The sequence below is a fragment of the Cuculus canorus genome, chromosome 5, assembly GCF_017976375.1.
Source record: "Cuculus canorus isolate bCucCan1 chromosome 5, bCucCan1.pri, whole genome shotgun sequence".
Classification (NCBI taxonomy): Eukaryota; Metazoa; Chordata; class Aves; order Cuculiformes; family Cuculidae; genus Cuculus; species Cuculus canorus.
Window position 1 is genome coordinate 43,757,212 of NC_071405.1, and position 25,410 is coordinate 43,782,621.

The 25,410-nt window shown below is 41.4% G+C and overlaps 2 protein-coding genes across 10 annotated transcripts in view; one reads left to right on the forward strand and one right to left on the reverse strand.

The window, feature by feature from the left end:
* CHID1 (chitinase domain containing 1) overlaps positions 1–652 on the forward strand; it is a 139,992-nt gene extending 139,340 nt beyond the window's left edge. The window contains exon 14 of the mRNA XM_054068303.1: positions 522–652. The gene's annotated coding sequence lies outside the window, so the exon portion shown is untranslated. The remainder of the gene's footprint in view (positions 1–521) is intronic.
* A 2,635-nt stretch (positions 653–3,287) lies between these two features.
* The window catches only part of TSPAN4 (tetraspanin 4), a 454,376-nt gene continuing 432,253 nt past the window's right edge, over positions 3,288–25,410 (reverse strand). For all 9 annotated transcript variants that reach the window (XM_054068313.1, XM_054068306.1, XM_054068309.1 and 6 more), the window contains 4 exons: positions 17,866–17,967; positions 9,506–9,637; positions 6,222–6,305; positions 3,288–3,426 (listed from right to left, as the gene is read on the reverse strand). In XM_054068313.1, the coding sequence (XP_053924288.1) occupies positions 3,358–3,426; positions 6,222–6,305; positions 9,506–9,637; positions 17,866–17,967 (387 nt within the window). In that variant the 3' untranslated portion in view covers positions 3,288–3,357. The remainder of the gene's footprint in view (positions 3,427–6,221; positions 6,306–9,505; positions 9,638–17,865; positions 17,968–25,410) is intronic.

Consider the following 25,410-nt stretch of genomic DNA (forward strand, 5'->3'; position numbering starts at 1 on the left):
TTTTTATTTAAAAAAATGTTGCTGTTACATACCACAAAAATATTCTGACTTCATCACCAGAGAAAGGATGCAATGCTTGTTATATGAAGTATGTTCAGAGTATCAAAACTGGATTTTGCTGGTAATGCTGTAAGCACCAAAACATCTGTTTGGTCTGTGTGAAGAGAGTTAATAACATTAAATATAGAAAATGGTCCATCTTAAATTATAAACAAGTTGCAGTAGCATCTCAGTTGGCAGTGTAAGGGTAGTGTTTAAAAGAATTATTAGCAGTGTGTGGTTTGGGGGGTCTTTTTTTTTTTTCCCTTTTCCTTTCTTTTCAGCAGTTAGTGCTGTGTGTTTCTGTTGCAGTGAGTGGGATTTACCAAGTCAGTATTGCTTACAGTCCCTATAGACATGTTTTTGAAAACCAAGGCAGTTTATCTTGTAGTAAAGACACCTAAACTGTCGAAAATTATTAGAGGGAACCACAAAGTGTGACTTATATTCAGTCTCTGTTTCTTATTTTGTTTCTTCTGTAGGCTTAGCAGAAACCTAGCAGTCTTCTTTAAGAGATGCATATTACTGGGAGACGCACAGGAAGAGAGTTTGTGATCTCTCTTTTCCCTACACCACCATCCGGCAAATTGATGAGAGTTGTCCTCTGGGAGCTCTGTTGCACAATGGTTTGCTCTTACCAACTGAGCCCTCATCAGCCTGCTATCTCAGTGTTAATTTTTAATGGCAGGGATCACTAGAAATAGACTTGTCTACCTCTTATCTTTCTTAAAAATCATAGTTTTATTAATGTACTCATTGCTTGTTATGCTGCTTTTCAGTGGTAGGAACTCTGAGCTGTGAGCAGGAGCACCTGTGTGTACAAACTACACACCACAGCAAGAACTAATGGTACTTCTAACCTGGAATCATGCCTATGCAGGCAAGAACAGAACAGAGTGCAAGGAGGGAAGGAAGGAACTTATCTTTTGAAGAGCAAGAGAGTTGACAAGTCAGCTTGGGCTCAGGAAGCAGAAGCCATTGAGACTGGAGTGACTGTAACACTAAGAGTAACCTCTTGCTCAGGGTACAGGCTACCTGTATTTGAGCTACTTGCTCAGTTTGACCTCTGTCTTGTATTGAGGTCTATTGAACATTTGTTAAGGCTTGTTATCATGGCAGTAGAATTCTTTAGTATTGGTGAGGTTGCTGTGATAGTGAGTGATTAGGAAGTCACATGGGAGCAATATATTATTTGTGTGCATTTTAACTGAGCCTACAGAGCTATGTGCCCCGTGCTACAGAGGTCGATGCATGAAGCTGGGGGCTATAAGTTTGGAAGATACTTGCTCTTTCATACACCAGACTGTCCTAAGCACTTCCCCATAAAACATGGAGTAGTTCAGGCCTGAGTGTGAGAAGACTGCGGGAAATCAGCAAAGAGGAAAGAAAACCCAAAACTTAAGCAGTAAAAGTAGTATTTGTCAATGGTGCAGGTCCAGAAAAGGGTAACTTACAGGTATTAAGGAGACTGTTTGATAGGCTGTCGGTTGCTGAGTCTAAAATTGCCTTTAAATTAAAGTAAGCAAAATGTCACTCATAGCTGAGACCTGCTGTTCTAAGCACTAAAGTACAGGGATACTTTTTTGCCTGATCTTAATATGTGCCTCTAGTCTGTCACAGTAGAAATGGCTGCATTGAGCTTTATGGGAAAACAGGGCACCATGGTTGTCTATCTGGTCTATTGTCACTAGCTGAGAGGTCCTCAAAGCCTGGCTACCGGGAGCAGGCCAGCTGCGTTGCTCTGTTTGCCTGTTCCCTGCTGTCTCCTTTTCCTGCTGTGCTTCCGCTTCTCCATTACATGTGAGTTATCTGAGGCTGCTCGCTGATGGGGGAGTTTTTTCTTGAACAACAGAAACCAGCTGATTCTTAACCTCATCACTAGAAGGTGCGCACAGAACGGTACTAAATGAATTACTTCAGTTACTAATGCAGGGTGGGGAAATCAGACAACTGGTAGCTGTTTTATGGCTAAGAAAAGTTATGATTTTGGTTTCTGCAAATTCCAGAAAGTGTGGGGCATATTCTAGCCAACAGCCAGGTGGAGGGAGATGGGTCTGAAAAAAAGAACTGAGAGGTGACTCCAGTTCTAACAAAGACTGATGTGTCTTGGCTGTTGTAAGCATGGGAAGAAAAAAAGCTATGCAGAAAAACACCTGAAGTCTTAACTCTCAGAAAAATGAGCAATGTGCAAAAGATTTTTTTTCTCAGTAAGGTAAACTATCCTACCCGCAGAAGATAATATCCCAAAGTAAATTAATAAAATGGTGACATTCAGGGAAGGAACAGCTGACAGCTTTGTACCCATCTTCAAGTGTGGAAAGGAATGATATTTTTTTGGCAGACTAACTTGAAACAGGGATCATAAAAAAATAAAATAGTAGAATGACAGAGAGAGCCCACTCACAATTTGTTTACTGAAATGAAGATACAGCTGAAAGTAATTACTTGTTTCCCAGAGGTATAAGTGATAGTGCCTCCTACAAGAAATAATACCAAGTTATTTCAGTTGGAATGTAAAATGGGATAGAAAGGTTCCCTATTTCTGAGGCTAGATGCTGGGTATTTTCACCTCCTTTCAGAACAGTATGTATATATGAATGTAATATATTATTACATATACAGACAACCATCTATATACCACTGGCAATTAATAAGTGAGACAATGTCCAATGTTTTCCCTTAACAGCCAGATTCTGTACAAATTCTGATTAAAAGCCTGACTTTGCAGCACATGAGATTAAAAATACTCCTTTAAAATAATACATTTCTGAAGGTGATCCTCTCCTGGTTACAAAATCATCTCAAGCTACTTGGAGGCAGAGCTGCTTGATCTTGACTTTTTGATGTGTGCAAACTGTAGTCAAGTTACAACTGCATTCAGTGCTAGCTATTCTGTACCTTCTTCCCGTCCTGAAGAACATTCATTTTATATGCTCTCTCTTCCAGACCGTGAAATGCAGGAAGGCAACCTGGCAGGTTTTGCAGAAGCTGCCTCAGTGCAATCATTTCCTGACTTCGCTTTGCAGATTAGCCCCTTACAAGCAGCCTCCTTTGCCTTGCCATCGGCCACAGAAAAGGAACATTGCTCTTTGGAGGTTGTCTTCTGTTTAAAGTCAAGGCTGCTTCTTACCTGTGCCAGTTCAAGTACTGACTTTTTCCTTCTCCTCCTTCAGTGGGGTGATTCACAAAATCTTCAGAAAGATAGCATTATACACAGTTATAGTACAAAGGGGAAGAAAATAAAGGTCAGATGAATAAGCATGAAGGAGACTTCTCCTGTGTCCTTTGGAGGAGTAGCAGAAAGATTGGGAATGGTATCTATGCACAGTAGGTGTCTGCCTTGACTACCTGACAATACATGGTCATTGCAAAGGTGAGTCCGAGAATCTAAGAGAAAAAACAAACAAACAATCGTTTTTCATTAAGTAAAAAATCCCTATTTCTTGAAACAAAAAAGAGAGAGAGAAAAGCATGCTTACACTGGCTTTGTTCACACGCAGGAAGACACATCACATACTGTTTTTTCTGCTGGCTCATTTTCTTGTTTTGTTCTTAGTTTCTGTCTGCCTTTTGTCATTATTTGTGTTGCTGTTTTACAGAATGAACATGGGAGAGCGTGGGAGAGTTGATCTCTCCATGAAAAGCAGCCACAAGACACTGGGGAGAGGTATATTGGAAAGAAATGTTTGGATGCCTTGCTGGAAAATACTTTATAGTAGCAACCCACAGCTGTGGAACTATGTGACTATCTCTTTGTCTCTATAGCTATTATTTGAAAGACAATCAGGTTCATCCCCGACATAAAGCGTGCTGTGGTTTACTTCACTTTTCCAAGTGTATGTGTGCACAGGTCCCTATGGGGAAATCACTGGAGACTGTCCATGCATTAATCATTACCATCAATGCCTCATCAACAATGTATGTGTTTCTTCTCTGCCTATTCAAGAGAAGCAGCAGGGAGGTGGTAATGGTTCTCCCAGCCCAACTACTGACCTGCTGTGCCGTCTTTGGTAGATTACTTCATCAGAAAAGGGGATGGGGAAGAAAGTCTTATTTTCCTTCCAGCTGAAGTGTTTACATGAATGTACTAAGTGGTTGTTTCTGTTCATTTGCAACACCACTGTAAAAATTGTCATTGAAATAAAGGTTTGCCAGGTAGAATTTTTTTGTATGAATTCTATTATAAGCACTTAATTTGACCACTTCAGATTTACTCTTTACATAAACAGTAGTTCCTGTTAATAAGGATTTCAAAAGACTGCTTGAATAACAAGCATACTACTTTATAAATGACAGCTTTATACCCATTTTTTTTCTTCATTTTCATTTCATGTTCATCCACAGTGAAATAGTAAGTTTTATAGTAAGCACATGCCTTTTGGAAGTGCCTCCTAAGCACTGCCTTCTACTTCCTAGCAGTGAAACACCTTCAGGGACAGCTGTATAATAAAACCTTGGTGGCTGAGTTCCTTTTATAATTTTAAGTATGCATGATTAAAAAAGATACAGCATGTGCGTCAGAAGAACGTCCTTCAAGTTGTGTCACTGTATGATTCTAGCTATAAAATGGTTAATGTGAAAACCAAAATCTGTCATGTGGGGAAAGAACAATATTGTAACAGCAGCAATAAAGGCAGCCTGATGCATTTTAGGTGCATCAAAACTTTTGTCATCAATGACATTCAATCACAGAGTACAGCTGGAAGATAGACAAAAAATCTTTTTGTCTTCTGAGGTATTTCTCACTTGCTCAATACTTCACAGCATTTACTAAGAATATTAATTAGCATTTTTAAATTGTCTGAATTGTTTTCTCCTATGCAAACTAGCCATTTCTTTCTGTCAGAAAAATAGTATTCTCTTAAATACCCTTAAATACCTCTTAAATAAATAAATATAATGAAGGTCAATGAGAAGGACTCTGACATAAACTGCTGTCAGAGCAGACATATTAAAATATCTTTTAAATATTCCTTAAATGCTGAATAGATGCTCAAAAGCTGCTTTAAAAAAATATTGTAATATATTAACAGTAGTCTTACATTGTCTCTTTGCCATGTGATCTTGTGTTTATCTTTTTGCCTCAGAATATGTGCTTACTAGATCAGAAAACAAAACCAAAACTCTACTGAATTTGGGCCTATGAGGAGTCAGGCATTTGGATTAATAAGTTGCAGCCAATATGTGACATATGAGAGGGATCCTGCCTAACGTGACACTGCGGGGAATGTGAGTGGGATTCTGGTCCTGGGCTCTCTTGTTGCTGCTAGTGGTACCAGGCAACATTACAAAACCCCATGGGTTAATCTGGAGTTACAGGGCATTAATTAGCTCCGCAATGTCATCCTTTCTGCTTATATGGTGCATGTGAGAGAAAGGTGGAGCTGTAAACTAAAGCTCCATCTCCACTGCATTCCAGAATGGGACTTTCAGGCCATAAATGGAGCGCTGATAGCTTTCACCTGTGTATTCTTAGGCTAAGGTTTGTGCTATTTTGGGGCTACATTATGGGCACAAACATGGCAAGCTGGATTAAAGACACGGGTACATAACAGACAAGGTACTACACTGATGACTGATTCTCCTCTGACCAAAGTTATACTGGAAATAACTACAGGTCAAAATACGATAAGCGAGTCTATACCTGTTTTTTTGCAATTAAAAGAGCATAGTTTTATTGGCAAGGTTCAGTACTGCTAACAACATCCAACTTGTAACTTACGCTAGGGCTGAGCATGGCGTTGAAGACTTAAGCTATCTCTAGGCTATCTTAAAGTTACATATTTAGCCAAAGTGCATAGTCTTCTCCCTGGAGAAATACTGGACAAATACAAGTACCCTAATACCCAATTCACCCTACCCTGGCTTGCCTTCTGTCTTTGGATGGTGGGGACTGCTCCGCTGAGTCTAGTCTAAGTCTTACATAAACCACTTGGTAAACTGCCTGTTCTTTGCAGTCCACTGTAAACCAGAAAATGTGTGCAGTAATCCTAGTTCTGTACCTTGTACATAGTATTGTAAATAAATTAAAACATAAAAGACTTAAATCTTGCAGAGTTTTACTCTAACATGATGCAAAATTTGGAATTATTAAAACAGACTTGAACAGAGTATATCTGGATCTATGTTTACTTGTTTAGTTAAGAGTTAATTAGAATTTGAAAACTGATATTAAACTGTACCTGCACCATAGCTGTGCACAATCCAAAGATTCCCACTGCTAGTAAGTTTTCCTGGAGCCATATTTTCACTGTTTCATAGCAAGGCTGGAAAAAATAAAAACCCACCCAGAATATTGTATTAGCCATAAACACACAGCTCTACTTCCCTGGGAATATAAAGACAGACAAGGGACAGATCAGACTAAGCTGCTAGGTTGCCTAGGTTATCATTTGGGGACTGGAGTAACAACAGTGTATTTCTGGGTTGAAGCTTGAACATGGAGTACTAACTGTAATGACACAGAGAAAGTATACCTCCAAAATGCTGCAGGAGCACTGCTCCATATCAGCTGGGTCAGTAACTGAAAATAAACAAGCAGTGGATTTGGGTCCTCTTTGCCCTCTGAAAACCAACTAGAAGCAGTGGGAACATTAGAATAAGCCTTTCATTTTCTCCATGTTTCAGGAAAACATATATTATTTTTTATAGATATATATGTATATCAAACTCAAAAGTTTCATTAAGAGCTGCTCAGTAGCCACTCCTGCTGTGCATGGGCCCATTGCATAGCATTTCCCATCATTTCAAATAGCAGTACGGGCACTTCTCCATTTATTTTCTTCCTGCTTTAAATCTTGCCGTACCAGTAACTTCATGTTCCTGGCTTAGCTTTGGGGAGGGCAGAATTGGCCCAAATTAAACCTTTTTTTAAATAATGTATAAATAATGTCTACAAAACAACCTTGTGCAAATATTTTGCTGTCTTGTAAACATACACAGCCAAGAATTATGCAGCCTTCAGTTAGTGGCTTTCACATATGCATAAAGGAAAAACTATTAATGCCCACCACACGACATGGTGTTAACCTGTACGGATCTTCTTGGTACCCCAAATAAAACAGAAGAGCATTTAAGTCCTTAAATTCAAAATTTGACTTGGAGCTGCTTGAGTGCCAGTGCCAATCCATGTGTATGACATCTCACTAGACCGTGGCCAAGAAAGCTTTACTCATGCATTGTCTTCACAAACCACTAGAACCAGCAAAACTTCTTTATAATTCCACCTCATCAGCTGGTGTTACTCCACACCCCATCTGGGTAATTGCACTACTTGTATTTAGCACAAAAAATTGCTGAGCTAATTTCAAAGAATTTAGGCTCTCACGATCTGCTCTAGAAAGATCTTGCTGAGGACTTTGTAGGGAAATTATCCCATGGTGTTTTGAATTTGATTACAGCGAGTCCAAAAAATCATTGCAAAAAAAAAAGTGCTGCTGGCAATTCAGTGGAACAGCTACTCTCCTGCTGTGCACTGGAAGCCCCTGAACTAGGGTTCCTGGCAGAAGCAGGACTTTCCAGGCTCATACAGTCCTCTTGCCTCACGACTGCCTGGGCCACAATAACCTATAACCACGTAACTATGGATTGTGCTCTGTGGTAGATCATAGAATCACCAGGTTGGAAAGGACCCACTGGATCATTGAGTCCAACCATTCCTAACACTCCCTTAAACCATGCCCCTAAGCACTTCATCAACCCGTTCCTTAAACACCTCACACCAGGTGACTCAACCACCTCCCTGGGCAGCTTGTTCCAGTACCCAATGACTCTTTCTGTGAAGAATTTTTTTCTGATATCCAACCTGAACCTCCCCTGACAGAGCTTCAGGCCATTCCCTCTTGTCCTGTCCCCTGTCACTTGGGAGAAGAGGCCAGCTCCTTCCTCTCCACAACCTCCTTTCAGGTAGTTGTAGAGAGTAATAAGGTCTCCCCTCAGTCTCCTCTTCTCCAGGCTAAACAACCCCAGCTCTCTCAGCCGCTCCTCGTAAGACTTGTTCTCCAGCCCCCTCACCAGCTTCGTTGCTCTTCTCTGGACACGCTCCAGAGCCCCAACATCCTTCTTATGGTGAGGGGTCCAGAACTGAACACAGTATTTGAGGTGCGGTCTCACCAGTGCCGAGTACAGAGGGAGAATAACCTCCCTGGACCTGCTGGTCACACCGTTTCTGATACAAGCCAAGATGCCGTTGGCCTTTTTGGCCACCTGGGCACACTGCTGGCTCATGTTCAGTCGGCTGTCAACCAGCACTCCCAGGTCCTTCTCTTCCGTGCAGCTCTCCAGCCATTCTTCCCCCAGTCTGTAGCGCTGCATAGGGTTGTTGTGCCGCAAGTGCAGGACCCGGCATTTGGTCTTGTTAAACCTCATGCCATGGGTCTCGGCCCAGCAGTCCAGCCTGTTCAGATCCCTTTGCAGAGCCTCCCTACCCTCCAGCAGATCCACAATTCCTCCCAGCATAGTGTCATCTGCAAACTTGCTGAGGGTGCACTCAACGCCTTCATCCAGGTCATTGATAAAGACATTGAACAGAGCTGGACCCAGTACTGAGCCCTGAGGAACTCCACTTGTAACTGGCCTCCAGCTGGAGTTAACTCCATTGACCACCACTCCCTGGGCCCGGCCATCCAACCAGTTTTCAACCCAGGAGAGTGTGCGCCTGTCCAGGCCAGAGGCTGACAGTTTCTGAAGCAGAATGCTGTGAGAAACTGTGTCAAAGGCTTTACTGAAGTCCAAGAAGACTACATCCACAGCCTTTCCCCCATGCAGTAGTCGAGTGATTTTGTCATAGAAGGTGATCAGGTTAGTTTGGCAAGATCTGCCTTTTGTAAACCCATGTTGACTGGGCCTGATCACCCGGTTCTCTTGCATGTGCTTCATGATAGCACTCAAGATTACCTGTTCCATGACTTTCCCCAGCACTGAGATCAGACTGACAGGCCTGTAGTTCCCCGGATCCTCCCTGCAACCCTTCTTGTAGATGGGCACAACATTAGCCGGCCTCCAGTCTAGTGGAACTTCCCCAGTCAGCCAGGACAGCTGGTAGATGATGGAAAGGGGTTTTGAAAGGACATTGGCCAGCTCCTTCAATACTCTTGGGTGGATGAGCCATTTGCCTTTATGTCCATCTGACTCCAGTAAGTGGGACATCAAAAAGGCCAATCCTGACATTTTGTGCCTAGATCTAGGTAGACTGAGCTCTGGATCAGTGTTGGAAGCTACCTGTCCGCAATGTAAAACAGCAGCTCAATGCCTACTGAAAGGAAAGGCTTCAGCTCATAAAAATAATTAAATTGCCAGTTGCATTGGAAGTCAAAAGCCACAGCTCAACATGAGCCTTCTGAAACCTTCCGATTAAGGATGAGTACAACTACAACATACCTTATCATGTGAAGAGCCCCACAAATGACTTGCTGCCTGCCCTTTACATCAGGTAGCACAGCTGCTGAACTTCTGGACGGCTACTCACCGCTTTCCACCAGGTCCCTGGGGAATGGAGGCCACAGTTCTCGCTGAATTCTAAGCAGCAGGAGTCTGGCACTCGGGTTGTATTGTACACTTCAAACCAGTCAGTGTAGTTGGAGACTCCACAGCATCTGAACTGGAAAAAGAAGAACCAAGACGATACCATAAGTATGATCTGTCACTGACTTCCACTCATTTTTACTTCTCCCTCCTGGAGTTAGACATTCAGTGCATTTTGATTACACCAGCAGAGGCTTGAAATCTTAAAGAAATACAGTATTTCCTTAGCTTTACTCAAATAGACACTTTCCCCCATTCCTCTATATGTTTAAATAGGGTCTTCTATATAGCTAATGTTGATACCAGAAGCAGAACACCTATTTGCAGTGACAGGAGCTGAAAGCAGCACAACCCCCAGCCAAGCAGTGAGGTTAAGACCTGATGTGATTATGCAGGACTATAACAATCATTTGTAGCTTGTTGTCAGGAAAAGAAGATATTAAAGATAAAAATACAGCACCCAAGAGATGAAAATACTGGGATCTCTATGGCACACTACTTCTAAAATCGTGATTGAAGTTAATGAGGCAAATTTCTCTCTAAGCTGTTAGTTACTGATCACCTTTGAAAGTTTGTCAGTCAGTAAAAGATTCCTCTTCTCTCCTTAGTGCAGTTCCTCAGTGTCATCATCTGATGCTGCTAAATAGTGATGCTTTAAGTATCTGCATATGACGACACAGTGGACAATGACTGTGTTAGGGCTATATCAGGTTTGTTCCATTTGGGTAGCAGGATGCAAGGTACAGGGAATGTATGTAACAGTACAGGGAATGGCTCTGTGAACATCTTTCCCCTCTGGGAACTGGTATATTCCTGTGATACAAAATAAACTAAGACTCATTACCATATACATGCATACACATCTGTCACTCCTGTGCTAACTCAAAAGTATGAATTTGTCAGTATTTAGACACTTTACCACTAATGAGTAAAACAAGATGACACTGGGCTGCAGAAATGCTCTCTACTATTGGCAGTACTTCACGCTTTTTCAAGGCTATGCTAGCCACCTACTTAGCCCCAAAACGACTCGCCAAGATCTTATATGTAAATGTGATTTCAAATAAGCGTGTATAATATTTTTCACATCTCTGTAGAGACCATTTCTCTTGTTTCTGGTAGACTCATGATCACGCAGATGTCTGAATCACTGTGACCAAGGACCTAATTCAGATTCTGACGTTTACGCTGCCCTGAGGGAGAGTTTTCCCTAAACGTGTAATAGTTGTTGAGTCTACGGGCATGGAGGGCTGAGTGTTCACATCTTGCTGCACGTACTGTCTGCCACTGAAAACCAACAGAGGGCAGAGACGTCACGCGTTGCACTGGCAGAAAGTCAGCGGTACAGACATTTTAGTGTTCACAGCATTGTTTTAATTCTACCAAGCAGAAGCTGGAAATCTTTCTCAGACTAATATCTATGCCCCCAAGGTTCTGCTCAGAATTTTGATTTGGTCCATAGCAGGAATTGATCCTCAGCTTGCAACTTTTTCATTTGTGAGTTTAGAGGCTTCATTTTCTACCAACTGACTTGAAAGTTAAAAGAAGTTTGTGACTTTCTTTTTTTTTCCTCTGTTTTCCTATACCCCATAAAGGAGCTCTGTGCATACCAGGTCTCAAAAGCAGATAGAAGTGGCATGGAACACATGGCATACATTTGAGGAAAGCTGGTTTATCTAACAAGGTCTTGCAGGCTGTCATCATTAGAGTCAGAAGACAGCTCTTTGATAGACAGTGAGAAGTGACAGCTTGTAAATAGCAAGCATGAGAATGTATCTCATCTGTGATGCAGAGAGTGCAACGGTAAGGGCTGAAACATTTGAGTGATGTTCTGGCCAAGCGCAAGTGACACAGGCTTGCATAAATTAGGACTGGACCCCTTCTCCCCGTAATACTGCCTGGCTGAGGGTGTCAAAGTCTGACAGACTAAAGAGATGAAAATGAAGTACGGGTTTTGTAGTTAAGGACTCACTAACAGTGTTGAGGATAGCTTTTCCTATGGCACCTGTGAAGCAGAAGGTGGGTAGGCTATGATCTAGGGTTGGGACTCCAAAGGGTACAACTTCCTGGTAAAGGATGGGGTGCAGTTGTACAGACAAGCTGCAGCTGGACACCCATTGCCTGCCCACACAGGTCTGTATATTGTACAAGAGCAGAGGACTGAATATTGATGCTTGCCTGCCACTGCTGGCAGACAAGACAACCCCAGTAATGGTAGAAAGGACTAAGAAAAGACCAAGGGTAAAAAAGAATGAAGTAGCGTAAAGATCAATAGTCTTGAGACTGGAAGAAATAATGTTTGGAACTATAACTGGAAGAGAAGTCACATCTTTGGAAGACAAAGGAGCGATGTGCAATAAAATTAAGCAGCAGATGATGCACAATCCTAAAGGAGAGGAGGTAATGAACACCAAAGAGTACTAACACCACAGATAACAGGGAGTGCATGAGCAAGTGAGCGGACAGTGTTCAATGAAGCCGTCACGTGAATGGCTTCTCTAAGGAGCAGAGGCACTGACCCATGGAAGTCAGTCAAAGAGACAAGAACAAAGAAACAAGCAGCAGTAGGACTGAATGAGTCACCAGTATAGACTCAGCAAAGGGGTCCAGCTAGAAGCCAAAAAGATGGATAAGCTGAGAGCTCAGTAAACTGAGAGACCACATTATGGAGATCTAAGAAGAGACCAAACAGTGTGGGAGTGATTTTGAATCATGTGACAAGTGACTGATTATCGTGTGTGCATGAAGCTGAATGACAAGTAGTGAAATTGAGAGAGATGAGGGACCATTAGAAGAAAGGGGAATATTGAAGACAATGACCAAATATGAGCATTTTTTTTAGAGTCACTTTTTTTTTAGAGAAACATTTACAAGGTTTCTGAGCAAGGAGGATGGAGGAAAAACTCAGGTCACATGGAGGATAATTTCTGTAGCCAGCAGTTTGTTGTAGCCAGTTATACCAGACTTCACGTTCTGCCATAAAGGCTGGTGTTTTGCCACTGCCAGAAAGTTAAACTGCTTGAACGCCATGAAGCCATCGCAGACCTGATTCTTGCTATTGCCACATTCATTTTGTGGTCACATTTATAGTCCCATGTTGCTTGCTTCACTAGTTAAGTGATAAAATTAGACAAGGTTGCCTAATTGATCAATTCCGTTCCTAATTTCAACAGGGAACAATACATGGTTTTTAGAAATAATTACTAATTATTAATTAATAATTATTTTAGAAATAATTATTAGTGCTTATTTTGGGGTACCCAAGCTAACATACTTTAAAATGGGATAATCTGTTGAAAATGTCAGCTACTGTCTTGAATAGCAGGTACTTTAAAACACCTTGACTTGGACACCTCATGCCACTTGATTCTAGGGCTTGCAGTTGTGAAGGAGCATGCATGATTAGATGCAACTGTGCCTGCCCACATGGACAAATGTGAGTACTTACAGCAGAATGTGACAATCAGGTAGTAGTTCTAGGAACCCTCGTTCAGTGTTTGGAAGAGTTGCTCAAATGCACAGAAGTATCTAAGCTCCTGCTGCTGAAGATTTCCAGGAATACTGATTAGACATTGCTGTTTGTTTCACATGATTTATGTGGGAGGCTCTGTCTCCTGAGATGTCAAAACACATTTTTTCCTCCTTTGTTAGAAAAAGATGAATCGCTCCCCTAGTGATTAGCCACGGGGTTCTAAAGCACCTCGTTGGTTCCCAAGAGCTCAGGACACACAGGGGCTGCTCAACACGACAATGCAGTCAAAGGTTGTGTTGCTTTTCCCAGCCGCACAGCACCGAACAGCACTTAGGTCTGTGTACTGTATTTATTGAATGCAAAGTTCTGCTTGCAAACAGCTTTATTTTTGTGTTAACAAGTAATTATTGCTCTAGCATGGGATATCTAGGGCTGGTAATCGATGTTAAACACAAAGTTTCTATCTTAGTGCAACAGAAATGCAAGGAGTTTGATTCTTGTATGTTTTTTACAGGCAATCTCAGTATTGAAGGCTAAGTAGGTTTTATTTTCTTTGCCAAATTCCTGTAAAATAGGGATAGGGTTCATGAAAAGAAATTGACGTCCAGTCCTTTTTACAGACAGGTTTCAGCAGTTCCTCGTTTTCTAAATGTGACAGAGGACTAGGGACAAGGTGTGGTGCCTTTTATACGCCTCACTGTAAAAACTGGTGAATAGGATAGTTTTATTGTAAAATCATGTTTATTGAGTGGTTTAGATTGCTTCAGCAGTAATTCAAAGTATAGTTTGATCCAAGAGAAACAATGATTGGGGTAGAGGGAAATGGGTCAAATTTTCTTCTTGGTTACAGCAGTCTAAATAGACATGAAAGGCATCACGCAGCAGGAAAAGTGAGCTGAATTTGCTCGCTTTAGTGAAGCCAATGCATTTTCTGCATGTCTCTCCAATTACTGCCTGGTTAGTTAGGAGGAGTGTTCAAATATTGATTACAAAGATCTTGGGGATGAAGCAACATTTTAAAAATTAATGCCTATTTCTCATTTCCTAATGATCTCCACCTGTAATTTTAACCAGTCCTGGTTAGTAAGGAATGTAATACAGCTCAGGGTAACTTACATCCTAAACTATGAGAATTTGTACGCTTTTGTAGTCTTTAGTCATGACACACTAAAGTCACCTGCTTGTGTTTCTGACCCTTTTAAGGTTGTGAGTCTGGTTAGCTGAAGGTATTAAAAAGAAATCAATAAAATGTTCTAATCTGAAGCAGCTCCCTGACCTAGAGGCTTAATATAACTGGAAAACACATCTAATGCTTTTCCTCTAACACACGTTGCATGTGTGCAGCTCAACCCAACTCCTTAGCAGCAATCTGAACAGATCAGTCATGGACCAAAATTACAGCTTTCTCATTAAAGACAGGCCTGACATACACTGTTTTTTCCTTGTCCCCAGCTACTTAGGAATTGCATGCTTTTGTTAAAAAGAGGAAAACAATTTCTCAAGGCACAAAATTTTCAGAGAGGAAAGCCCCCTGAAAAAGGTGTTCAGGTTTTCACACTTGAAGAAAAAAAAAATCGCCACTGACAAGTCACCCTATGTGCACTGGGTATCCATACTCCCAGTCAAACCTCCCCTCTGATTTGGGCCAGCCTCACAAAAATGAAATGCTATCTTAATGTGGTTCTGTTTCTGGAAAAACTTTTTTTCCCCCCTCTTTAAGCAAAAGTTGCCATACACAGTCATACTTGGTGAACTCAGAGTGACGACAGTCTCTATCAAAACTAGTAGTAGGATAAATGAAAAACTATGCAGTAGCCTAGGTCCCTCATGTCTGAGTCTACCACTTTAACCATGGTGCCATCCTTCTGCTCAAGGTCTGAAAAATGCTTTTGCAAAGAAAGGAGTGTGAATGCAGAGAGGACAATGGAGAAGGACTCATGACTTCTGCTACTGTAGTGTTTTTCACGGCACACTTTCTTCTGAGGCTGTTATTTTCCATCCACATTCAGGCATGGCCCATCTCAATCAACGACTGATGTGTGCTGGCCCCATTAAAAAAGTCAGTGCTGAGATTTTGTCTTACACAGCAATGTGGTTAGCTCTAATGTGGCAGGTTGAAAGCTGTCTTGTAGGAGCCAGAATGCAAAGAGCATCCCTTTCAGGAAGTCCCCTGTATTTGTCTAATCTTGCTATCAGTGATTACACTTACTGATAAGGGTTGTAAGGGATAACAATTATAACTGAACAGAAAAAATAATACTTGGTATTTACATAGTGCTATTCAACTGCAGTGTTTTACATAATTAACCATGTTGGGATTGCTTTCTCTGCACCACTGCAATACTCTATTCCTAAACATTTTTGAAAGATACATGTGAAAACCAATTATGCAGAGTGGTAAAAGTGGATCTGTGGGAGCTCTTTGCTCTTCTCCTCAGTGCCCAGCACAAGCACCACAGGGACTTGAACACTATGGTAATTCCACAGTTGCCATGTTAGAAAAGAGAGTGATGCAACGTGACTGTACTTGGCTTGCGAGATCGCACTTTCCTATTACCTTTTAGGCTTCCAAGACTGAGCTAACATTAGTCTCACCTGAGACTTATAAGATGCTCTTTAAACTGTAATAGGTTTCAAGGCCAAAGGAGCCATTAAGACAATTGAGCACGATCTGCAGCACTACACAGACCACAGGCTATTGAATCCTGCCTTAAACACAATCTTGTCACTGAACAAGACCATTTCCTATGGACAAAAATCCCTGTCTTGACTTTAGAGAAGAAGAATCCACCATCCTTCTGTACAACAGCATCCTGCCATCAGACAGCTATACCCTGACTTAAAAGCTCTTAGATCAACCCAAGTCCTTTTCTTTCAAAACTCTTTTCCCTTCCTGCTCTCTTTCTAAGGACTAGAATCGTACTACTACCTAATATTTTCCTGGTTACATAAATCTTTTAAAATTTCTCACCATAATGTAAATTTCCAAAATTCTCATTATTCTTTTACATCTTTTCCAAACCCAACCCATGTTGTGAACATCTTGAAAAAACGTGACTGGCTGAACTAGACATAGTATATATTGTTACACCTACAGAAAGGGAAGCAGAAGCACGGGGTTTATATCTGCTAAGTTCTTCATGTAATACTTCTTCTCTAACCTTTGTTGTTTGCTTTTAACAGTTCTTGGGGTGTCACTGAAACTAAATTTATATTTTCTGCAAACTCTTAATACTAGTTTTACTACATTTTTACTAAGCAGAGCTAAGTTAGTGTCAAAGAGTAAAACTTCTAATACTGTGTCATATAACCAATTATATTGAAAATTTAGCTACATTTCACATGACCTTGGGTTAGCACCACAAAATGCATTTCTCTTGTCAGTAATTGATGCTTACTCATAGTTGATCATATTATTGGAAGAAAAACATCAACAGTATTGCAAGATGCTGAGGCCTTTTTAAGTGTAACTGAAAGAACCTTCCACATGCAGTTGTTAGGATGCAGAACTGGAAAGCTTGTTTGCTGGGTCTGAGATGTTTGTCTCTCACACACAGTTGCTGTCAACCTACCACACTCCATACAGACTGTTCCCACAGCCCCAAAGATGCACATGGAGTTTGGCCAACCAGTTCTTCTGTTAGTCACCCCAATTTTTTAATTTCTCGGACCGTTTTTTAGCAGCCTGCTGCTCTTGTTATCTTCCATTGTGCAGAAGAGTATACGTGAATCTTAACACTATCACACTGAATGACGTTCAGGATTTCAGCCCAAATGGCAGCAGAGGAAGTAAAGAGGAAATGAGCAGGTTTATCATATCAGACTGTGCTAGGTGGCCCATCCATCATCTCAAATAGTTTATATGATGTTGGAAGCATTGAGAGAGGTTATCATCTTTGACTGATTTAAGATATTTTTGGTCAAGGCAAGACTAAAGCCCCAACTGTCTATATCTAGTCTAGCCCCAACTGTCTATCTAAGAAAATCTGGTGTTGGCATGTTCTGCTACGCCAGATTTTCTGAGTAAAGCCCAGGCAGTACAAGTGCTTTTTCCTAATGTGGAAGAAAAGCCTCCTCATTCAAGAAATAGAGAAAATCATGTCAGAAAGATCACACCCAAGGGAACTGATTGAACTGAATATAAGAAGAGAAAGACGGAGCTAATAAACCTGAACTGTCAGTGATGATGTTTCCTCAGCAAGCCAGACAAGGACAAAAGGAGGAAGCGACCTATGATGTTCACAAGTGTTTATGAGACAAACACTGGCAGAGAATCAGAAGGATGCAACAGTGGCAGCAACATAGCAAGAAAGTATTCCCAGACTATCTGTGATGGTTGAATTCTGCTGGGAAAAACATACTGACTGCAGAGGAAGTTGTAAACATCATGGCCAGTTTCCATTTTGACTACACTAGAGGAAACCAACAATAGCAATTAATGGAGACAGGACAGAAATGAAAAGGCATTGAAGTGGTTCTTTGTTATTACGCTATTGCTTTTCATTCCAACATAAGCTGTCCCTTTGACATTAAAGAAGGTACTGCTTGTTTCCTGTCTGACTTTCTTCACTCTCCACACAGCACAGTACTATATGATATTTACGCATCAACACAATATAATTTTTTAAGTGAAATAAGATATCCTGATCAAAGGATAAATAAACAAAAATTACAATTTGTTACAGAAAACCAGAGAATTCAGTTGCTACTGTGCTGACTGGGTGGGAGGAAGAGATTGGCTTGGGATCTGGAGGTTTAATTAGGTTCACACTCAGGACGTGCTGTTACAGAACCCAGAGGGTAAAGAGGAATCAAAAGAAGTTCAGACTTACATCTGTTTGAATGATGCTCCATGCATTAGTTAGGCCGATATTTCCATCTGTCCCATACAAATGAAGCCCTTTCTTCAGATCCCGCTGAGCATACTTGTCAATCTAAAACCAACAACAAAAGACAGAAAACTCACAATTTGTCAGGTACCATATTTCATAACCAAAGTCACAGAGCAGGGACATGTTGAACAACAGTCCCATACTGAAATGAATAAAAAGTTAACCTACATTTCCTAAAGCCTTTCTTCAGTAGAACTAGCATCTATTACAGGTATCTGCATTTTGCAAAGAACATGAGTTCATGTTCTGAGTTAGTATTCACATTTTCCATCACAGACCTCCAGAATATCTTTTCCCTTCTCTCTTAAGCACCAAATTACTATAGAGACTGGATTCAGTATAATCATTTCTTTTATTGCAAATAAGGCCTATATATGAAAACATTCAACTATGCACAGCATTTCCTTTTAGCTTAATATCTTTAATTATGACCAAGTACCCCTCAGCATCTTCCTTATGCTTCCTAGGAGATCAACAGCATTAACATTGTACCAGTACTCTGAATTATGCTGATTGTATCAGCCAGGATACCCCACTTCTTACAGCAGGATGGACATAGCTATATTGAAGCAGCAAGGAATGAGTTATCTAAAACTCAGGACAGAGAGGATTTAAGAATTTAGTTACTAAATGGAGCTGCTCTTAAATGAAAGCATTTTTGTTGATTTAATGAAACTATAAAGTCCTGCTTTAGAGGCTTTTGCAATTGAAGATACTGCTTTCTCATTTAGAGTCCCTGTGGTAAAGCAGGCTATTGTTGGATCCACTAGTCACCACGGGGTAGTATCCAAAATTTTTGCAAATGTCTCTCTCCCAGTCTAACCACGCATACACATTTCTACAGAACCAAGCAAACACACAAAACCCGAAGTAAATAATAAATGGATATTCAAAATTTTTATGCTGTAAATGAAAAGCACTGAATAGTGCTGCTCAAATATACCTGTATATGCCCTCTTCCCTAGGTGCTTGTCAACGTTAGCGCTCTGTTCAACATCAGAGCATCAGCGAAAAGGGTGAACAGACCTGTCCTGTTTTCTTCTCCATCAATATGCTATAAATCTGACTGCAAGATACAGTAACACTTCGAGACCTTTACCTGCTGCAACAGCCAACAAGAACACCAAAATTAAATTCACAACTTTCTTTATGGGGACAGTTTCCCAAAAAAAGTGGATGCAAAGCATCTTCCACAACGTAAAATAGGAATTTTCAACCCACTACATTTTAATTATTATGGAGTAAATGTGAAGTTACTCAACAATAATACTCCATAAAAACTATGACCTCAAAAGTTCATAATGTCCAAGAAATCTTTGCTGCATGTGCAAAGGGTTGTGATTGGTCTCTCCAGTTCTTTTGTTTCCTTCCTGAAAGTTTATTATCATCAAGCTGAGCCACTAATAAAACAGCATTGGGACAGTACAAGAAAGATGTACAACTTAATCTCAGCATCTAAACTGTCATGCAAGAACTTTCTCATGGACGACTATCTTGAACAGTAAGTGCTGTACTCCCACTGCGCTTACCATGTAAGCTCCTTTTGTCTTTACACAAAGATTAAATGTAGTCACTGGTATGCTAATTAGAAGAGAAAACCAAAGCTGAAAACTATCATTAAAGTTGGAATTAGTTGAGAAAATCACAGACAATAAATGATAAACTTAAATGTGTGTAGGGCTCCAAGAATTCATTTAAGAATTAGACTGAACTGGATTTCAGCTCTTTACTAACTCTCAGCTCCCTCTGTCTCAACTGCACCTGCTGTGGTCTAGAGCAAAGCAAAGGGCATGGATGTGTTGCTGTCTGAGAGAGGGCTCTGAAATTCAGTTATTGTCCTGCAGAGGTAGAGAGGTAAATTGTTGGAAAACTAATTCTTATTCAGACAGACAGGGGTAAAGAGGAACAGCATATCTGAGGGCAGGTGGGGACAGAAGGCTAGTTAGTAGATCAGTTGCCTCTAAAATAAAAGAGAAAGGTCTAGTTGAAACATTAATGAATCACACCTGAAAAAACATGCCATGTAAAGTGAAAGAGCTATGTGTCAGCCTTCAGTTCATATCACCACTAATCTGGAACAAGGGAGACAAAGTCACATGAAACAGTGATGCTTATCTGAAGGGCAGATGCCATGCTACCAAAAAGATGCAAAATGCAAAGTTTGCATTTCCTGATGCAAATTTTGACTTGCAAACCAATGCGGTAGCTCAGCACAATAATCCCTTTTACCAGAGCTCACTGGCAGCGCTTGTAAATATAATCCAGTGCCCAATGACCCTTTCTGTGAAATTTTTCTTCCTGATGTCCAGCCTCAACCTCCCCTGGCAGAGCTTGAGGCCATTTCCCCTTGTCCTGTCCCCTGTCACTTGGGAGAAGAGGCCAGCTCCCTCCTCTCCATAACCTCCTTTCAGGTAGTTGTAGAGAGCAATAAGGTCTCCCCTCAGCCTCCTCTTCTCCAGGTGAAACAACCCCAGCTCCATCAGCCACTCCTCATAAGACTTGTTCTCCAGCCCCTTCACCAGCTTCGTTGCTCTTCTCTGGACACGCTCCAGAGCCTCAACATCCTTCTTGTGGTGAGGGGCCCAGAACTGAACACAGTACTCAAGGTGTGGTCTCACCAGTTCTGACTACAGAGGGAGAATAACCTCCCTGGACCTGCTGGTCACGCTGTTTCTGATACAAGCCAAGATGCCATTGGCCTTCTTGGCCACCTGGGCACACTGCTGGCTCATGTTCAGTCGGCTGTCAACCAGCACCCCCAGGTCCTTCTCCTCCAGGCAGCTTTCTAGCCAGACTTCTCCTAGTCTGTAGCACTGCATAGGGTTGTTGTGCCTCAAGTGCAGGACCTGGCATTTGGCCTTGTTAAACCTCGTCCCATTGGTCTCAGCCCAGCGGTCCAGCCTGTTAAGATCCCTTTGCAGAGCCTCCCTACTCTCCATCAGATCCACTCTTCCACCCAGCTTAGTGTCATCCGCAAACTTGCTAAGAGTGCACTCGATGCCTTCATCCAGGTCATTGATAAAGACATTGAACAGGGCTGGACCCAGTACTGAGCCCTGGGGAACCCCACTTGTGACTGGCCTCCAGCTGGAGTTAACTCCATTGACCACCACTCTCTGGGCCCGGCCATCCAACCAGTTTTCCACCCAGGAGAGTGTGCGCCTGTCCAGGCCAGAGGCAGACAGTTTCTGAAGCAGAATGCTGTGAGAAACTGTGTCAAAGGCTTATCCACAGCCTTTCCCTCATCCAGTAGTCGAGTCACTTTGTCATAGAAAACGATCAGGTTAGTTTGGCAAGACCTGCCTTTCGTGAACCCATGTTGACTCAGCCTGATCACCCAGTTCTCTTGCATGTGCTTCATGATAGCACTCAAGATCACCTCTTCCATGTCTTTCCCCGGCACTGAGGTCAGACTGACAGGCCTGTAGTTCCCTGGATCCTCCCTGGAACCCTTCTTGTAGATGGGCACAACATCAGCCAGCCTCCCATCCAGTGGAACTTCCCCAGTCAGCCGTGACCGCTGGTAGATGATGGAAAGGGGTTTTGAAAGGACACCTGCCAGCTCTTTTAACACTCTTGGGTGGATCCCATCGGCCCCATAGACTTGTGGGTGTCTAGCTGGGCAAGCAAGTCTCTAACCACCTGGGAGCCTCATTCTGCTCCTCTAACTCCTGGGTTTGTACACAGGGGAACAACTTCCCTTACTATTAAAGACTGAGGCAAAGAAGGCATTAAGTACCTCAGCCTTGTCCTCATCCCTTGTCACTGTTGCTCCTTCTGCAACCAATAGGGACTGAATGTTCTCCCTAGTCCTCCTTTTCTTGATAATGTATTTATAGAAAGATTTTTTATTATCTTTCACAGACTTAGCCAATTTGATTTCTAGTTGGGCCTTAGCCCTCCTGATTTTTTCCCTGCATGATCTCACTTCCTTCCTGTAGTCCACCCAAGATGCCCGTCCCTTCTTCCAAAGCTCATAGACATCCCTCTTCATTTTGATATCTCTCAAGATCTCCCTACTCAACCAAGCTGTTTTTTTTTCCCCACCAGCTCCTTTTCCAGAACATGGGGATGACTTGCTCCTGAGCAATAATAATAACAACAACAACAACTACTACTACTTAATAATAATTCAATAACTTATGATCAACATTTATAAAGTACTTCAAGATCAGGAACAATGTTTTATTAGTAAACATGGTCTCAAGAAATTGCCTCATCAAGCATTCCTACTCTTACTTCTACCTGGAGAAGAAGCACTAGCGAGCAACTTGCTGAGGCAAAATGGAAGCAAGCTCCTTCTTCCTCATAAAATTAACCACTTTTCCATGCACAAAGAGTGTAAGACTTCTATACTGAGAACACAACTGGCAAATTTCCATATTTCAGAAACTGAGTAAACAGCATAGCATTACTCAAGAAAACAGGCACTATGTGACAAGTTCCTTCACTGCTACTTCAAAAAGCCTCAACACCAATTCCCTCAATATGAAGTCATGCACATTGTATGACCCATTATTATTTCCTGGTTTAAAAAGAAAGTGCCTGTTTGAATACTGCTTGGAAGAGGGTATAAGCTTTTTATAATCTCACAACACGTATGTGTCTCAATTCCTTATCTCTCTCTCATCCTTGCAGGCTGAAAATCTGAAAGAGGCATACACATGCTGTGAAACATCGTGCTGCAGATTTCTTTATTTTTTATTCCATGTCCACTAATATTGGAAGGTATCTGGAAATCTCACACAGTTTTTTATACACTACACACACACACACACAGTTTCATACCTATTTGAGTGATTGTAAATGCAGGATTTTACATAGTCCCCCTCTATTGAAGTTTCTAACTGATCTCCTAACCAAGTGTGCTGTAAATGCACTGAAAAGCAGCTGATTTAAAGCAACTTTTTCAGAGAGCTACTCCTTAAAGCATTCACACATTCCTGTTTGCTTACACTAGGGTCAAAAAAGGTCTTCAGCATCACCTAGAAATAACCTTGTGCAGCACAACTGAGGCTGTGACCCTTTGATACCAGGAGAAAGTGGAAGCAGGCACTGGCCTTTCATCTCCTATCAATTCTGCCTGCAGCTACGCTATCAGCATGAAGTCACCCTGGTTTCTAGCCAGTTACATACAGCCTTTTTATTAATGTGTTACCTTGCATGAATTAATCAGTCTTGATGCAGAAGTATCCTTGCACTTCTAAAACCACAGAAGATCACTTCTCTCATTCAGACTGTGAGTAGTTCAGTGTCTACGTGCAGTCCTATTAAAAGCACACTGACCTCTGCTCGAATAACCTGTGTACAAGGTTATAAGATGGATATTTTTTCCCTTAATTGAAGCACTGCTTGAAGCTTTAGACATATGATACCCAACAGCTTTGACCAGAAAGGGATAAGTAAAACTCAACATCTATTTGTGGAGCATAGCTGGCAAACATTCCTCCAGGTCATTCTGTTTCTAACTTCAATTTTGTTTCTTCCTCAAAATATCTTTAGAATAGCAGGAATTTTTCACTATGCCTTTATTCTAATTGTCTATTTGATTTAAATGAGAACTCACAAAACACCCCCAGCTGTCTCTTCTGCCTTTAATTTGAGTTTATCAGAACTATCTTTCCGAAAATGAAATGCTGCACCATGGTGATTCATTATGTCTCCTGACAAACGATCCCACCCAGCATTCACCAATCTGTCAGCTTCTCTTGTTTGTCTCTGTGCTATCAGTCCTTGACCAGGCAAAAAATCTATTGCAAAACAGAGACTGTAAGTACTATATTAAATATTCTGCAATTTGAATCTGCTGTGTTCTCCCATTTGCAAGCCAGGACCTTCATAAAGCAAAACTCTATCTAGCGAAGGAGCACAATGAAGCATATTAAAAACTCTCATCAGGCAAACCATTACTCTAAATGAGATGCCTATTTTTAGTCGTGTGGAATACCAGAGATTTCCTCAGAAGAAAGAGTTTCTGCAAGATTAGGCAGTAAGGACCTTTTATCAATGTGGAAGTGAAGCAGAGAAAAATTCTTTTCCTCCTTGGGATTCATTCATCAGCAGACGAGAGGAGTAAGGTTCAAGCTGGCACCTCATCCATGTCAATTCCTACAACTTCTGGCTTCAGACACATTGGAGGCTTGCTCAGTGCCATCAGAATTCAGTGGTGTTTTTACTAGCGTAAGTTAAATGTGTCCTCTTGCTTAGTGTGGAAATCCACTACTATCCACAACCGTGAAACCACTTCTTAGAATGAGGTATGCATATTACTAGCACTCCATCTAAGGTAAGACCCTGTTCTTACTGCAAGGAGCAGAAATACCTTCTCATTGACTTCCACTAGGCCCTAATTTGACTTTTAAATCTCTGACTGTCTTATTAAAAAGACTTTCTGAATAACATATTCTACTCTAAGGTAAACAATTCATGTGCAGAGAGTTTCAGGCAATGAAGGAAACTCAGTATCTGAACTAGAGAAAAGAAAGCTACAAGAGATGTAGCAGAACTAGAGAGGACCTGCTATAGAGGTCAGGAAAAGTGGCTGGCAGCAGCTGATGCAGTGAGAGAGAATGGGCAGGGATCTACCTGAGCTTCATCTAAATTACAACTGTGACAAAACATCCCTTAAAAATCTTAAGCCTGCATATAAATTCAAGCCAAATTAAAAAGTGGTTCCTTCTTAACCTGTATTCCCTCGAGACAGCTACGTAAACTGTAGCAATTTACATCTAAGTCTTGTTTTACTGTTAGGTTTGTCCCCTCATTACTTCAGAAATCTGGAGCCTCCAAGCAGAATCGTGGCTGGCTGGCTGACAAGCCCAGCTGCAGAAGCCAGAATCCTTCAAGAAGATCCAGAGCTGACAGACTCCACTTTGCCTCCTTGATAAGACAACCTAAGAACAATTGAGGCTGAGATAAAAGCTGTGTAACAGCAGCAACAACAAAACCCCTGTTTGCCACTGACACAGACATGCTGAAAGCATTACATAAACATTCTGTGCTGCAAAATCCCAGTGAGGCTCATAATTATTTCCATCTTTGTATTACAGATGGGGGATTGCAGTAGCCTTCTCAGTTCCTGGGGATGATTTGACAGATCTCTCACTCTGTCTAAATAGAAAGCGTTGGAGTTTATCTCCTTACTGTTAAGGCATGAAGCAGAAGACAAGTATTGCTCCCTGAGAAGCGCAGTCCTTTAATTTTGCTGCTGATAAGAAGGAGGAAGTGCTTTAGAAAACGAAACTTCTTGAGCAAATAAGAAAGATGTATATGTGCAGAACACTGGTATTATCAATAATTACAGCTAATGTGATGCAAGACTTCGATTAAACTGAAGCTATACCAATAATTAAAGCCAAAGTTCTTCCATTGTCCCAGCACAGTGAGAGGGAAGGGTGGCTTTGCCTGAATCCTCTTTGGAAAAAAAGGCAAAAAGAAGTCTCTTGGGGAGTTTCTTATCAACTCCTTTTCAACTTCCTGATAGCA